Source organism: Pogona vitticeps, chromosome 4, assembly GCF_051106095.1.
Source record: "Pogona vitticeps strain Pit_001003342236 chromosome 4, PviZW2.1, whole genome shotgun sequence".
In the NCBI taxonomy this organism is placed as follows: domain Eukaryota; kingdom Metazoa; phylum Chordata; class Lepidosauria; order Squamata; family Agamidae; genus Pogona; species Pogona vitticeps.
In genome coordinates, this window is record NC_135786.1 from 6,966,928 (window position 1) to 6,982,909 (window position 15,982).

Sequence of the window (15,982 nt, forward strand, 5' to 3'; positions counted from 1 at the left end):
AAAATCGCAATTCATTTTGATGCATCATTCATCAAGGTCAACAAATCATGAATCACAAATTTACATATTTTTTTCTGATGTATCAGTCAATTCATTTTTGCCTTTAAACCCCTATAAAATGCCTCCTTAACCTTAGAGACACCAAAATCACTGAGAAGGTTCCCCTGACTCTCTTCTACAAGCCCAGCAAGATTGGTGGAGTTTTGGTTTTGGACGTCCAAGTTATACACCCACAAAGAAGGTCTGCTAGGAAAGTTTTCTCCAGGCACCGAAAGACACCAAAATTGAAGAGAAACCTTCCTCTGCAATTCTCCCAAGTTTGTCGAAGACTAGGTTTCAGACATCCAAGTCATACACCCACAAAGTGGGTCACACCAGAAAAGTCACATTTAGCAGCTGGCTTGGGGGAAACCCAAACTTCACCAAACTTGGAGGGCTTGTAGAGGAGAGTCAGGGGAAGCCTCCCTTCAATTTTGGTGCCCTTAGGTGCCTTGGGGCCATTTTATAGTCCAATGACTCTTTGAATCGAAAATTGCTAAAATCCATTGATTCGTATTTGTCAGGGGCATCAATTCGGACGAATGCGAATTGCCAAATTAGCAATTTTTCACAAATGTTGACATTTGTTTTTTTTTAATTCATGCCCATCTCTAGTCTCCAAACCTGTTCCAGGACACACACAAAAAGTGTTAAATATTATATCACCTTCTGCCTAGGAGAAGGAAAACTCCGATTTCAAACCTCCACTGCCTTGTGGCTATATCCACTCATGGAAAAGGCTTCAGGAGTTAACCTCGAGGCAAAATCCGGAGCTGGAGTCCCGAAGGCAGCATGTGTCATTCTGCCAACTCCTGCGACGTTGCTGGAACCAGTTGTATTGGCTCTTGCCTTTCCATTGGACCATTTCAGCAATGTGGAGAGGGGGGATCTGCTGCTTGGGTAACAGCCTATCCTCCATATTACCTTACCCAGGCTTCATGCTCTGGAGAGGACACTCCTCGATTCAGAGCATGTTACCATAGTCTCTTGAGACTGAAGGATGCCTATTCTGCCTAGATAGAGATAATGTCCTTCTGTCTCACAAGAGGTGTTAACTAATTTAGCAATGATTCGATGATTGTGTAATCAAAAATTACTGCAATTGTCAATTGCCGTTATCCTTCTTTCACACACATTTCAACTGTCACTGAATCATCCTAAATGGCCTCCAGAGCTGTTTGACCCCACTGTTGATCAGCTTTTCCTCTGGAGCCACCCGTGTGTCATGCACTTTTGGTTTGCTGATGGCACAGAGTAGACATAGATAGAAGTGTCATCTTCGTTGCTACTATAACAGTCTCCTTTATTGTTATGCACCGTAAGCAAATAAATCCCATCTTACTAACCAATTTGCATGTGGTCCATCTAGACCACTGGTTTTTAACCTTGGGTTACTCAGGAGTTTTGGACTGCAACTCCCAGAAGCCTTCACCACAAACTGTGCTGACTGGGGTTTCTGGGAGTTGCAGTTCAAAAGCATCTGAGTAACAAAGGTTAAGAACCACTGATCTAGACCACAACAGAATGGCTGGGTTTCATCCCAAAGTAGAGCAAAGTGAATCTACAGGTCCGATTGTGTCCAGAACACAAGTCCAGTCAGATGGTGTCCCAGTTGCTTGAACCGTCTCCTTTTATTCTGAAAAAAAGAGCTAATTTTAAAAGTGCCCAGTATGTGAACCCCTGAAGCTCGCCTTCTGAAATTCTGCAGATTTATTTCCCTCTTTAGGGTCCGCTCATTTAGCCAGATGTCATATATATCAATGTAAAAATGAGAAGCTGTAGCTTTTCTCAAGAGAAAGGATCTCTGTATCAAGTGAATATCATGTCCTTTGCTGCCACTGCAGCAGTTCCTCTTTCAATTGTGGCTTGCATGCATCTCTTTCTGTGTGGGTGGCACACGACTCAAAATCAAGAGGGATACTATTTAATTAGCTGCAATTAGCTGCTACATCAGTGGAGCTCCCAAGTCAGTCATACTATGAACAAAGTGAGGAAGACAGGGCAGGGTAAATATACTATCATGCTCACAGTTCTATTACCCCTTCTTAGATAGAGCATGTGACATCAACAGTAACAGTTGGTAGAGATTAGCCCCCCCCCCCCACAAAATGTTATAGAGTTTTGAATTTCTGGTAAAATTCCCTTTACTACGCAGTAGAAGTACAGAGACTCACAAAGGAGAATAACTATAAGTTTCCCAGAATCCACCCCTTTCTCATTGTTACTTACAGTCTCAGTAACTCAATCACACTGAGACATTAGTAGGAGAAAGGATAAAAACACTTCATTACTTACAGTTGTGAACAGATCGGCAGCAAACAGGAGAACTGACTGCTTTCAGCAGACTAAAGAGAGGGAAAGGAAAACTCAGCAGAGACACAGGGCTGTCTTTGAATTCAGAAATGTGAAAGAATGATTGGTTATTGCTGGAAAGATTGACAGTCACCCCAGCCAAGAAAAGCCCCTCCCAGTCACATGAACTACAGGCAGCATGCAAGATTGTGAAAATGCCAATAAAAGGTTCTTTGTGGGGGGAATGTAGTCACTCATTGAAAACCATTTTATGCTGGTTCTGTTTTAGTGGTAAATTTGGAAGTGCAGGTACTCATCACATCAGTCACTATAGCCAGCTCCCTCCCTCCTGACAAGAAGAGCCCAAATACCTATGTTGCTGCATTAATCTGTATCCACTAATGACCTTTAATAGCTTTTCCTGCCAAGGAACAGGTCTTTTGTAAAGCCAATTGCTCTTAACTTCCCATCCAAGAACAAATCATCTTCAATCAGTTTACATTTCAATAACGATGACTTGCAAAAAAATATCTATAGCATGCTTGAGAGAATCCAATTCTCTCCCACTTTCTGAGGTTTGCAAAGATGCCCAAAGGGGAAGGAAAAACCAGAGAGAGATGTGCTTCTCGTTCTAAAAGAGTAGTCCCCACTAGTCAGAAACTCCTGGGGGTTTGGTCTTGTCAGCCCTGCCTCCACTACACCACTGCCTACCTGTCTTCAGCATTGCCAGTAAAAGGATCTGCGGCTATAGATGCAGGATATCCTTTTCTATATTTGGAAAAATGCAGCCTATCAGAGGATGATCTGGCCAATGGGTAGTAGACTACAACAGAGTCAACTTGGGCAATGAGTAGGGGATTTTGAGACCTACATTCTTTTTAAAAGTCACTTCTCCAAGCCCCGTTTTCCACCCTTCCTTTATACCAGTCACTTTTCTTTTGTTAGTTATTCGTTGACTCTTGAGAAGGAAGGTACAAGGAAGACAGCCACCGAAAGGCTAGGAGAAATGAATTTAATATTCTTTCAGTAACTGACTGCTCAATATGAGGTTCAGTAATAGCAAGGGGGGAAAATGGTTTCGTAATCTGTCCGATGCAGAAATTGAATTAAATTAAATTAAACCTGAGTCGAAGGCACGGCAAATACTTTATGAGAAGCTTGTTGAAACATCCCAAGCTTCTTCCATCCCTTTCATTTTCCTCTGCCTTTCACCCCCCTCCCCGCCCCATTACACTTTGTGAGACAGGCATCTAAAGCAAATCAGACACAAATGCAATTAGCATTGAGTGGACATCTTTATACAGACTAATCAGAAGCCATTCTATAGTGCAGCATGCTGGCAGGACAGTGCAATGTACATCAGGCAAGCAGCTGCCTGGGTCCCACCCCAGTGAGGAAGTAAACAACTTTTATGTAAGATAGGGGAAGATTTGCAGCACATCCTCCTGGGCTAGTGATGCTTGTTTTCTGCAGTCAAAGTAAGAAAATGATAGGACCTGAATGGCAGATGGAGAAGTAAGGACAGAGGCCACCTGAACACCGTCTTTAATCTCTCTGCAATACTGGTTTGTTTCCTATTGCTCTTTAAATTATGGTCGATCTTTCTAAATGTAAATCCATCTGCCCTGTACTGAAATATGGAGTATATTGATCACTCTTGACTCACTCTGCACCATTTAGATAACATTCCAATCCCCTACATCCTAAGGTCCATTATGTTAGCATTAAATTCCCAGATCTCTTTTTTTAAAAAAAATTGTGCAAATATTTGCGATTTTAGGGGGCAAGGACTATTTACTCAAAGCCCATACAATGATCATCCTTCCAGACACACCAACCCCCCCCCCCCCATTATAGTGGTGTCAAAATATTTCAGTAATGTTTCAGCAACTAAGCTGAGTGAGATAATGAATAAAGAGTCATAGAATCATTGACTTAGAAGGGACCTAAAAGGCCATCAAGTCCAACCTTTTGGTCAATGCAGGAATACAAATCAAAGCAGATCTTGCATACAGCTGTCCAGTTTTCTCTTGAATGTCTCCAGCGTTGGAGCGCTCAACTTAAATTTAGATTAGGCATCCTTCAGTCTCAAGAGAATATGGTAACGTGCTCTGTTTGGAGGACTTGGAACAGTGTTTAGTGTGGCTGAGAAGGCCAATTCGAGAGGGACCATCTCTCCCATACTGAAAACAAATACAATCTGTTTGCAAATAAACCTTACTGCTTAGATAACCCTTTTGTATTTTGGAATGTTCTCTTTCTTTGTTCTTTTATTCAGCTTTGCTTATTATACTATTATTATTATACTATTAGGATTTTGTGTATGTGTGTGTGTGTGTGTGTGTGTGTGTGTGTGTGTGCATGTGTGTACGTGTGTGATTGTGGAAAGGTGATTGTTGCATGGGCTTCGAGTGGATAGATCATGCAGGGCACTCTGCGGTCCCCTTTTCAGGATTGTAGCTGTTTGCACATTCCCTTCCCTTGGTGGAAATATATACACTTAAAAAAAAAAACTGGAGGGATAACACCATGAACACTTGATGGAACAGGCCAGAATGTCTCTTACAAGCATCAGGTGAGCTGGCCCCAAACAGTATGCCCTTTATTCTGGTATTGAGTGGGTTGGGGGTGGACGTCTGCACACCTCCATGATCAGAAACAGCATGTCTTTGAATACTGCGTGGAGGAATAAAAGCTGGGGCTTTCTGGTTCTGGGAATTTCCCACAATGCCCTACACCATATTTGCGTTTATGTGGAGCTGGACCATTAAAAACAGTACCGCTGCATAAAATCTTCTTGAATTTGGTGGTTGGCTTTTCTGTGTTTCCTACGTGCAAAACATGTCTTCTCCCACTGAGCTTTACGATACCCCTCCCTTGGCCCAGCAGATGACTCATGCGATTCTCTGCATTTTAGAGAGAAGATGGAATGGTATAGGATTTAGTTGAGCTCCTTTTCTCAGCCTGCAATTATCCCAGAACTTATTTTCTGCAGTATAGTGGTCAGAGTAGAGGTCATGGCGAACATCAACGAACCCCAACCCAACAGATTGTTGATAGTATCTATAGTCTTCTACCATGTATAATTGAGCTTAATTAAATAAACTGTTCTCAAGCTGGGAGCTAAACCAGTCCAAGAAAACACAACATTTTGCTTCTGACCTACCAGGCAGTGACTCATTTTCTGGCAAACGCAATTTCCCCCCCACATTTATGAAAGCACTTTTTGCCCAAATTGGTCAAGGGGGAGAAATCATCGCTTGGTGCTCTTGACTGTGGAGCCAGAGGTAGGACGTTCAAAACCCCAACTGTACATTGTAGGAGGAAAACCAGCCTGCGTGGCGTTGGACATGCTACGTGGTCTCAGAAAACGGGACTAGTAAACCACATCTGAGTACCCAGTATTTAGAAAACCTTTCGTAAGTTGGAATCAACTTGATGGCATGTTTTTTAAAAAAATGATCAGCAGGTCAGAGAAGGTAAAGGTAAAGGTTCCCCTTGACATTTAGTCCAGTCATGTCCAACTCTAGGGCACGGTGCTCATCCCCGTTTCCAAGCCATAAAACCAGCGTTTGTCCATAGACAGTTTCTGTGGTCACGTGGCCAGCGCGACTAGACACGGAATGCCGTTACCTTCCCACTGAGGTGGTACCTATTTATCTACTTGCATTTGCATGCTTTCGAACTGCTAGTTTGGCAGGAGCTGGGACAAGCGACAGGAGCTCACTCCGTCGCATGGATTCGATCTTACGACTGCTGGCCTTCTGACCTCGCAGCACAGAGGCTTCTGCGGTTTAACCCGCAGCACCACCACATCCCACAGCAGGTCAGAAGGATCATTTAAAACACAGAACATCTGTGAACAATCACTAAGCCATTCATTCTGTAATTGCTCTGTGTGGATGTGTATGGAGGTGTGCAGGTTTCATAAGTTGTCTCTGTAGTTTTTGCTCAGAGGCAATTTGCACAAATTGATGAAACTTTGGAAGGTGGGGGTGGGGTGGGGAAGGTGGCGGTATCTTATCTTTATACTGGAAGCAAGAAGTCTGGTTTGGATTGGTGAAGTCTTGGCTGATGGTCTCAATGTGTTGACATAACATGTCTCATTGAAACCATCTAATTGAGCAAGCTTTTACTTATGTATTTAAAATATATTTACCCCACCTTTCTCCTTGAAAAGGACCCAAAGCGGCTTACAACAATGAAAGACAATATTTAAAGTTGGCAACAGTGTGTATACAATGGCGGTTAGCATCATTACAATACGATATTTAAAACTATGAACAGTGAATAAGGGGGCATCTTACAAAATTAACAGGTAATATTAAGGCAAAAGACCAATAAGCATACAAAAAATTGAAAAAGTCACAAATGGAAAACACAAAAAATGGAAAACACAAATAGTGTTAAAAATCCAGTCAAAGCTGTGAATTCTAAAAGAGAATTTTAGCACCAGATCTGGACACCATACTTCAAGAAGGATGCCAACAAAGTTGGAACAAGTTCAGAGGAGGGTGATAAGGATGATCAGGGGGCTGGGAATCGAGCCTTATGAGGAAAGACTGGAAGAATTGGGCATGTTTAGTCTTGAGGAAAGAAGACAGAGGGGTGATAGGATAACACTTTTCAAATATTTGAAAGGCTGTCATACAGAGGGGGGGCAGCATCTGGATCATCCCTGTGTGCAGGACACACAACAATGGGCTCAAGCTACAGGAAGCCACACTTAGGCAGACTATCTTGAAAAAAACATTTTAACTGTTAAAGCAGTACAACAATGGAACCAATGACTTCAGGAGGCGGTGAGTCCTCCAATATTGGAGGCACTCAATAAAAAAAGGACAACTATCTGTCAAATCTTATTTGATTTGGATTCCTGAGTCAAGTGTGTGTGTGTGCGGGGCTGGACTGGTGGCTTTATAGCCCCCTTCCAACTCAGCTAGATTTCATCTTCCAACTCATTAGATTTCATCTAATGCAAATGCCCAGATAATATTTCTTTTGGGAGATCTTGACACTTAAAACTATGATTTACAGTGGTGCCTCGACTTACGAACACCCTTACTTATGACTATTTTGACTTACGACCAGCTCCGGCCGCAAAATTTTGCTTCATGACTGGAGCTTCAACTTATGAACACAAAAAGGCAGGAGAAAAGGGTGGGAAATTCAAATAGCTAACTGTAGATGGCAACAAGGATGCTTCTTTGTAGCTCTTTCGCCCAAGTGATTAGAGAGTGTGCGCTCCGAGGAGGCTGCCTGCTAAGGTAAGGTGCTGCTTTATGCTTTTTAAAAACTGTTCTGGGTATTTTTGCAGCATGGTTTTGGGCTGGGGGGGTTAAGTTTCTGTGCTGTGATGGTCTTGGGGGTTTGTTTTTTTTGTTTCCCCCCCATTTCCGATGTGTCTTGGGGGTGTTTGGTTGCTTTTTGGAGTGTTTTTTCCCCATTTCCAATGGGACTTCAGGGTTTGGTTGCTTTTGAGGTTTTTTCCCCCCATTTCCGATGGGTCTTGCATGCTTCACTTGCTTTTTCCTTTGTTCTCTGTGCATTTCCAACCTGGCCCCTTTGTTCTCTTTGCATTTCCAACCTGCTCCATTTGTTTTCTGTGCATTTCCAATGTGTCTTACATGCTTCCCTTGCTTTTTCCTTTGTTCTCTTTGCATTTCTGATCTGCTCCCTTTGATTTCTGTGCATTTCCAACCTGGTCTGTTTGTTTTCGGTGCATTCCAATGGGTCTTGCACACTTGATTGCTTTTCTCCCCCCCCCCCTTCAACTGGAAGGGATTAATCGCGTTTCCAATGAGTCTTGCAGTGATTTTTTTTGGTGATTTTTTTCCTTCGGCCGGAACAGATTAATTGCATATCAATGCATTCCTATGGGAAATGGTGCTTCAACTTACAACCATTTCGAGTTACGTCCATCTTCTGGAATGGATTATAGTCGTAGGTCAAGGCACCGCTGTATTTAATACTTCAAAATTCTCTGACTTTTTCCAAGAACATACAGACTTAAGTCACCTTAAAATGACGGGGAAACCTTAGTTCAGGCATAGAACGGCAGAGTTTATAACCAGAGCGAGTATGGCATTTGGGGGTTCTGTGAGATAAATAACTTCTCTAACCCCTGGTTACAATCCCAAACAAACTTTTATTTGAGATGAACTTTTGTTGAGAGCAAGGTGGGTCACAACAATCTCAGCGTTAATAAGTAGTGTGAATAAATTAATCATAGTATGAATAAATAAATAAAAATTATAAATAAATACACACCCAAACTCTCTCAACACTTCATTGACGTTTCAAAGGCACGTCTCCACTGGAAAGCTTGACAGATCTCAGGGCACTGGTTTCAGTCTTAGGCAATTTAATGCTTCCTGGGATCTCCAGAGCAGGAGATGGGTCCCATGGAGACCAGGGCTGGAAGAGGGGAAAGTTTGATTTTTCTCTGTGAGATGCCTTCAAAGTGGGATGTACAGCATGAAAGATTCTGTGGCTGAGCAATGTGCCAAAAATGCCAAGAAATAGGAAAAAAACAAAGCTGACGGTTAGAAATATATGTCCTGTTTTGAATATAGGTATTTGGGGTTGTCAAATACTGCAGGAGAGGCTGTGACCTAATTAAAAGGTGAATCACCCATCCTGGAAGCTTCCTGGAGCTGTAGCTCATTTCTCTCTCTCCCCCGGAAGAAAAGGAGGACAGGGAAGCAATCAGAACCACAGGAACAGCTCTGGGGGGTGCATGTGATCCCAAGGCTGCCATGTACGCACCCTTGCTTTCAAGCTTGAAGATCCATCTCCATCTGCTTCTAGCTGATCCCATAGGCTGCTGGCTGAGCACAAAGGTATCTGTTTGTGCACTGGAGCTGCACAATGATGCATCAGAATGCTTAAGGCCAAGGGGAGGTGATGGAGGAGAAAGCCGGTAGGAGTATGCACATGGGGCCATTGTCCCGGCTGAAGTAAGACACTAGTTGGAGCACTAACATCACGGCTCATGAGCCTTAATGGTCGACAAGCTCCAGCAGCAATGGTGCAGGCTTGAGGGAGAAATTATCTGACGGCTAGTAGTCCGTCTTTCTACAAGCCCCCAGCTTGGTGGAATTCTTCATATGCCATGTGTTGTGTCGCTTAAGGCAACGTGGTGTACAAGCTGTAGCAGGAAGGAAAGCAACCAGTTGCTTAGACACATTTAGACCAGAAACAGTGGTGTGTTTCTTAAACCATTTTTCCACTGGGTTACCATTGGACCTGGTTAGCTGATTTGACTGGGACCTCCCCCTGCTTGAGATCAGCTGGTCCAGAAGCAGCTCTGCCCCCCTTCCCAGTCCTTGACTGCCCCCCCCATGATATTACACAGGCCCGTCTGCTCTTAGGTTTTGACTCTGGATCTCAGAGAATAGGGAGCTGCCTACTTGCCAGCTGACCAATTTTGGAGCTGAGGGATTCAGTTAGCTTACAGTGGGCTAAAGAAAAGTGGGTAATGGTGGTGACAATGTTCAATACTGAGGGAAAGGGGCTGAAGGATGTGAACCTATTCATTTGAAAGCTTCAAAATTTGTGCGCCGGTTGTTATGGGTTTCACCAGGGACATAGTTTGACTAGCTAGTCCGTGTCCCTTTAAAATACATCAGCCAGGAGAACAGAAGTATGTCCTTAACAATGTGGAAAAAGAAACAGAGCAAAGGTTCCTCGTAATTTGATGTTCCTAATTATGGATCATTAATTGAGGTAATGCAACAAAAGTACTAGTGATTTCTATTTTTCCAAGGAACATAGAGTCGCAGAATAATTGAGTTGGAAGGGGCCTATGGGAACCATTGAGTCCAACCCACTGCTCAATGCAGGAATACAAATCTGGTAAGGCATGTGAAAATAAATCACTGTTATCTACGGTTTTCAGTATCCACGTACTGTATACTCATGTTAATGCATCACTCACTCACTCAATCTAGTTGGAAGGTTTTGGAAACAAGATGATGGTTTTGGCACAACTGTTTGTTATCTTTTTGTTTTTATATGGTATTTTGTTTCTTGGTAGAAGATCAGCAAAAAATATTTTTTTCTCTCACCCATCTCCTTAAAAAGAACCCAAGTGCTCTGGTACTTTTTATTGCACCAAAGAATTAGGAGGAAACCGAGTGTGGTGTAGTGGACAGAGTGACAGATTAGGACTCATGAGGCCTGGGTTCAAATCCTTGTTCACCCATGGAAAATCACAGCATGTCCAGAAGGGGGAAGGTAGAGAGTTCTGGTTTGTACTGAAAAGGTTCCTATCTTTAGTGTGATCTATTTTATCTCTCACTTGAATGATCATTCTGTTCACACTGATCAACTTTTTTCTCCCATGGGAAGGGTCCAGACAGATCACCCCAATTTGCCCCCTTTCAATTAATGATACTTCCCTTCTCTCCCACTTCCCCACCTTTTCCCACAACTACCATTGAGTGGGCCACAGTAACTTTCCCTTTTTTGTATGTGTTTAAGCAAAGTGACATAGCGCAACAGCAAAGACTCTACCAAGCATGGTACACATCATATCCTGTTTCCCTGAAAATAAGTCATAGTATGTTTTTTCACAATGCTCATAATATAAGCCATACCCCAAAAATAAGCCCCAGTTAAATGAAGCCCCACCCTCTACCATTGTGCAGCAACCAGAAGATGACATGACTGTATCTGAGTAAATGTAGATTGTTGTACATGAAAAAATAAATAAATAAAACATCCTCTGAAAACAAGCCTTAATGAGTTTTTTGAAGCAAAAATTAATATAAGACCCTGTCTTATTTTCGGTGAAACATAGTATTATATCTCATTTATCTAGAATAACGCTGCATCCATAGCTCTATTTTGATGTGGATTACTGTAACTATCCATACAGGCTACAAATGGGCTAATTAGGCACCCCCTTAATCATGCCAAAAAAAAAACACACAACAACAACAACACAAAACTGTACGACTAGTGTTCTGCCAAACAGAAGTAGGACAGCTTTGAAAAGCAGCAGGTTGGATCATTCTAAGTCAAAACACATGAACCAAAAAGCACTAAAAGTTATCCATATAGCAAGCTGTTCTGCTGCTGTAGACATACCCTCACTGGGGGAATGGAACTGGTAAATCCACTCTTTAATATCACACTTACCTTGAAAGCCCTATTAGGGCTGCTAGAAGTCAGTTCTGACTTGATGGCACATCACGGCAGGGAAAGATTTTCCAGCATTTGTTTTGTAACACCCCTGAATGTGAATTATGTCAGATTTAGGCATTTATTTGTATTAGCAAGCAAAAAGCAAATCACAGAAAATGTAGTCGAAAGGACAAACCCGCATACTTCTAGTTTTGATCATTTTAGAATTCTGCTTTTCAATCTGTTCTTAGTGGATTTAAAACCTTTGTCAAACAGTTTTTTTTAAAAAAAATAATAATCAGAACTAGAAGTGTGCAGATTTGTCCTTTTGACTACAATTCTTAGAATTCACCAACTTGCAAAAATCGGTCTGTTTTTTAAATGGTTTGTTACTTCTGTTGTTGCAGACAACTTCCTCGTGGGAGTTTAAAGCAGCCGTGTGCACAAAAATGTGTTGAAAACTAAAAATTATAAACAATTAAAATCAGAAAAGATAAATACCTGATACAATCCAAGAATACCCTGTTCTATCAAGGATAAAATCCATGCAACTTTTATGTTTTGGCTCCACTTTCTTGTGTCTTTCTGTCTCTGTCCAGGTTCACAAAGATGAAGACAGCAACCAACATTTACATCTTCAATTTGGCTCTGGCCGATACCTTGTGCCTGATGACCTTACCTTTCCAAGGCACAGATACCTTCCTGGGTTCCTGGCCCTTTGGAAATGCCCTCTGCAAGATCGCCATCTCTATTGACTACTACAACATGTTCACCAGTACTTTTACCTTGACCATGATGAGCGTTGACCGGTATATTGCCATCTGCCACCCCATCAAGGCGCTGGACATCCGTACTCCCCATAAAGCTAAACTCGTCAATGTTTGCATCTGGGCCTTGGCCTCGGTCTTCGGTATCCCCGTGATGGTGATGGGATCGACTGAGAATGAAAATGATGGTGAGTCATATAATAAAATCAACAAATCAACATGGAATCATAGAAATGTAGAACTAGAAGAAACTCCAAGGTTCGCTGAATCCAGCTCCATGCTGAGGCACAAAATCCACAGTTAAAACACCCCTGCAAAATGGCCATCCAACCTCTGTTGAGAAGCCTCCAGTGAAGGCGACTTCACTGAGGTAGTCAGTTCCACTGTCAAACAGTTCTGGCGAACAAGACATTCCTCCTGATGTTTGGTCACAATCTCGCCTGTCTTTTTAAGTTCTGTTGGGCCCTAACCTCTGCACCTACAAAAAAACAAGCTAGCCCCACATGACATCCTCTCAAATATTTGAAGATGGTTGTATCGCCTTTCAGTCTTCCCTTCTCAAATCGTTCCTCATCCGTTCCTCATAGGCTTGGTTTCCAGACTCACTAATGTCTTGGTTGCCCACTTCTGAATATATTCCAGGTTCTCAATATCTTGCCTACCTAATTATCTTAGAACTGCAGAGCTTGAAGAGACCCTACGGATCTGTGAGTCCAGCCTTAAGGATGCACAGCGGGGAATCAAACTCCCAACCTCTGGCTCTGCAGTCAGATACCTAAACCACTGAGCTATACGAAACCCTCCCTCCCCCTTTTTCTCTCCCTTTTTCTGCCCCTCCCCAATTACTTTTTTCAGTTCTCATGCATTTTGTTTTTAGTACAGTCATGCAGAAATGATTGTTTATAAAATATCCCTGAAGTGGTTGGTTCGAAGGCCAAGGTCAAGAGGCAGTCCCGAAACCAGCAAAATCAGGGAGCTGGACAGGGGAGAGATTGTACTTGTCCTCAGTGTGGAAGGGACGGTCGTGCTCGAATCGGCCTTCTCAGCCACACTAGACGTTGTTCCAAGTCCTCTATTCAGAGCACGTTACCATCGTCTCTTGAGACTGAAGGATGCCCATAGATTGGGTGGGTGGCTGTGGCCGAGGTGATATGCATTTTAAAACTATAACCTTCTGTCAAGATATCCCAAGACGCCCCATCAATTCTACAGTTCCTTCACAGACTGTGAAACTGTGCAGGTAAGATTTTAACAATTTTGAATGGGTTGGATGCATTTTCCAATCCATGCAGTAAATGAACGTCCCTCAGGGATCAGCAAATCTCCACATCTTTCTCAAGATATCAGTAAAGGCCAACAATAGTCAACTGCTCCTGGAAAAGTTTTACCATCACCAAGGACAGGTAAGTTGTGAGGGAGTCAGTTTGGGGCAATCTTCTTCCACCGTGGCTTTGAAATGAAGAGTTTTCAGCCAGTTGAACATTAACTGGTGTCCTTTCTCAATCTTTGAAGGGAGAGGCTGAACAGAGCTTGTAGGGGAAATGCTTTGTGTTAGAACTCCCAGTATCCCCTGACTGGAGGATACTGGGACTCATAGTAAATGTGATTTCCCCCCCTCAAAACTTTGGAAAGGAATGTGGTTACAAGTATTCCCATCAATACGTTTTATCTCCATGGGCACATTTCTGTGGGCCTTGCCATGGATCATTGGGCTGTTTTGCTAGGGGACCATGATAATTGGTTCCAGATGCTCAGGGTTGGAATTTGGGAATTCTCCTCCTCGTGCAGCAGCAATCTGTCACTATGGGCCGCTCTGCAGAGTAAGATGAGCCATAAATCTGCAGAGTTTGAACACTGAAATACTCTCTAAGCCATTCAAAAAGCACACTAGCACATAAGCATGGTATCTGCGTGGACATCAGCATTCACCAATTCAGGCATGATAAACAGTGAGGAAACAAACAGACAGACAGAGAGACAAATTTGAATGCTCATTGGTGCTTGCCTTTTATGGCTCAAGAGGCCCATGTTTTATTTCCTGACTGCTTGCCAAGTGTGAAATAGCGCTAATCTTGAGCTTACATGGGTTTGCTGAGACTTTAATGCCACTCTGGGTAGATAAGTGAAACTCCCAAAACAACCCGGGGAATTAAGGAGCAAAGAAAAACTCTCCAGCGTGCTTGTAAAAGCCAAGGCACCGTGTACAGCTGTAGATTAGGCTTCGTGTAAGTCATGAGCTAAAATTAATTCCTCGCACTGCAAGCCTCTGTTTGTTTGCTCAGGAGCAAGACCCACTGAGTACAACAGGGCACTCCTGTAAATGGGCACAGCTCCCGTTAGAGGTAATCCACTGAATCAAATGGACTTCTGTCTGTGTTGATTAGAGCTGGGACTTTAACTTTGTAATAAATGAAAGAAAGCCCCAGAGAAGCTCTCCCCCCCCCCTTTGCGGCCGTTCATCAGTTTCTGAGAAAGAGACTCTTAAAAATGAACGAGTCGTCTTGATGAAAGATGGAAATGTTGTTATCACTTTCATTTTTCCTGCTCTCGTTTCACCTTTCTTTCACCCGTTGTGTGTAACATGGCCTAATTAATTTCCTGTCAAATAGCATCACAAGAGGTGCTGTCAGCGGCCAATCAGAATGTCCAGGTGGGAAAAAGTGGGAGTTTTGAAACTATCAAAGGGTCTGGATTGGTTGGAACCCAGTGAGAGCACTTTCTATGTTTCACTCCATTGGTTCCTTTCTGGGGTGAGCTTTTTCCTGCTTCCCTTCATCTTGTGTTGCTTTTCTGCCTGCCTGCATGTGTCTCTGGATCCTTTTCTTTTCCCCTTGACTTTTGGGCTGATTTCCCCCCATTTCTTGGGAGATTATTTTTCTACCTTCCTGCTTTTGCACTGGATTAAGAAGAGACAAGAAAGAAGAGGTAAAGTGTGATGGTGTTGGAAGGGCAAAAATCTCCCCATGTTTTAATTGTTTTGGTTGTGGGAGGCTTTTATTTTATTTTTTGCCTTTATTTGCTTTATTTGGTAATTAAGAAAAGAGTCTCTGTGTGTGTGTGTGTGTGTGTGTGTGTGTGTGTGCGTGCGTGCTAATTTTCCCTCTCTCTTTGTGGATAGGTGCTTTCCCTGTTCAATGGATTTTTCAAAAACCGTTATTTGGCAAATTTATTGTATATTTTTATTCTGTTAAAGTTGTACATTTTGGTGGGTGTTTCGGGGACTGTTTTGTTTGGTGTGGCTTTTGCTGTACTGTTGTCTTTTTCTACATTGATTCTCTGTCACCTTGCCCCTTCGTTTTTGAAGTCGTTTTTGGATTACTAGCACTAGAAAGAATGAATGAGGGGAAACAACATGTGAAATGACCCAGCAGAAGCACCCCCTTTCACATAAAATGAAAGTCTCGATGCACAAAAAACACTGAAAACAGTGGAGGGACCCTGAAAGAATCAAAACTGGAAGAAGCAGTTTCACCTTGTACATCCTTAGTTTTGACTTAACAAGTCTCGTTCATCCAACAGGTCTGTCTAGTTGGCACAAACAATTGGGTTCAGCCTGTTATATGGTTGTCTTTCCTTGCCCTGATCCTACCTTCACAAGACTGGTAAGCGTAAGAGCCGTTATGGAAAAATGTTCTTTTTTGGACTACAACTTCCACGATCCAGAAAGAAGAAAGTTTCTCTGACAATGGCTGAGAAATAGAGAGTGGTCAAAGAATTAGCTTGAGAGGATGCCAAGCTAGATCTTCCAATTCTAC

General features: G+C 42.6%; 1 protein-coding gene across 2 annotated transcripts in view; it reads left to right on the plus strand.

The window, feature by feature from the left end:
- The window catches only part of OPRL1 (opioid related nociceptin receptor 1), a 41,801-nt gene that overhangs the window by 13,847 nt on the left and 11,972 nt on the right, over positions 1-15,982 (plus strand). For both annotated transcript variants that reach the window (XM_072996719.2, XM_078391991.1), the window contains one exon: positions 12,060-12,415. In XM_072996719.2, the coding sequence (XP_072852820.1) occupies positions 12,060-12,415 (356 nt within the window). The remainder of the gene's footprint in view (positions 1-12,059; positions 12,416-15,982) is intronic.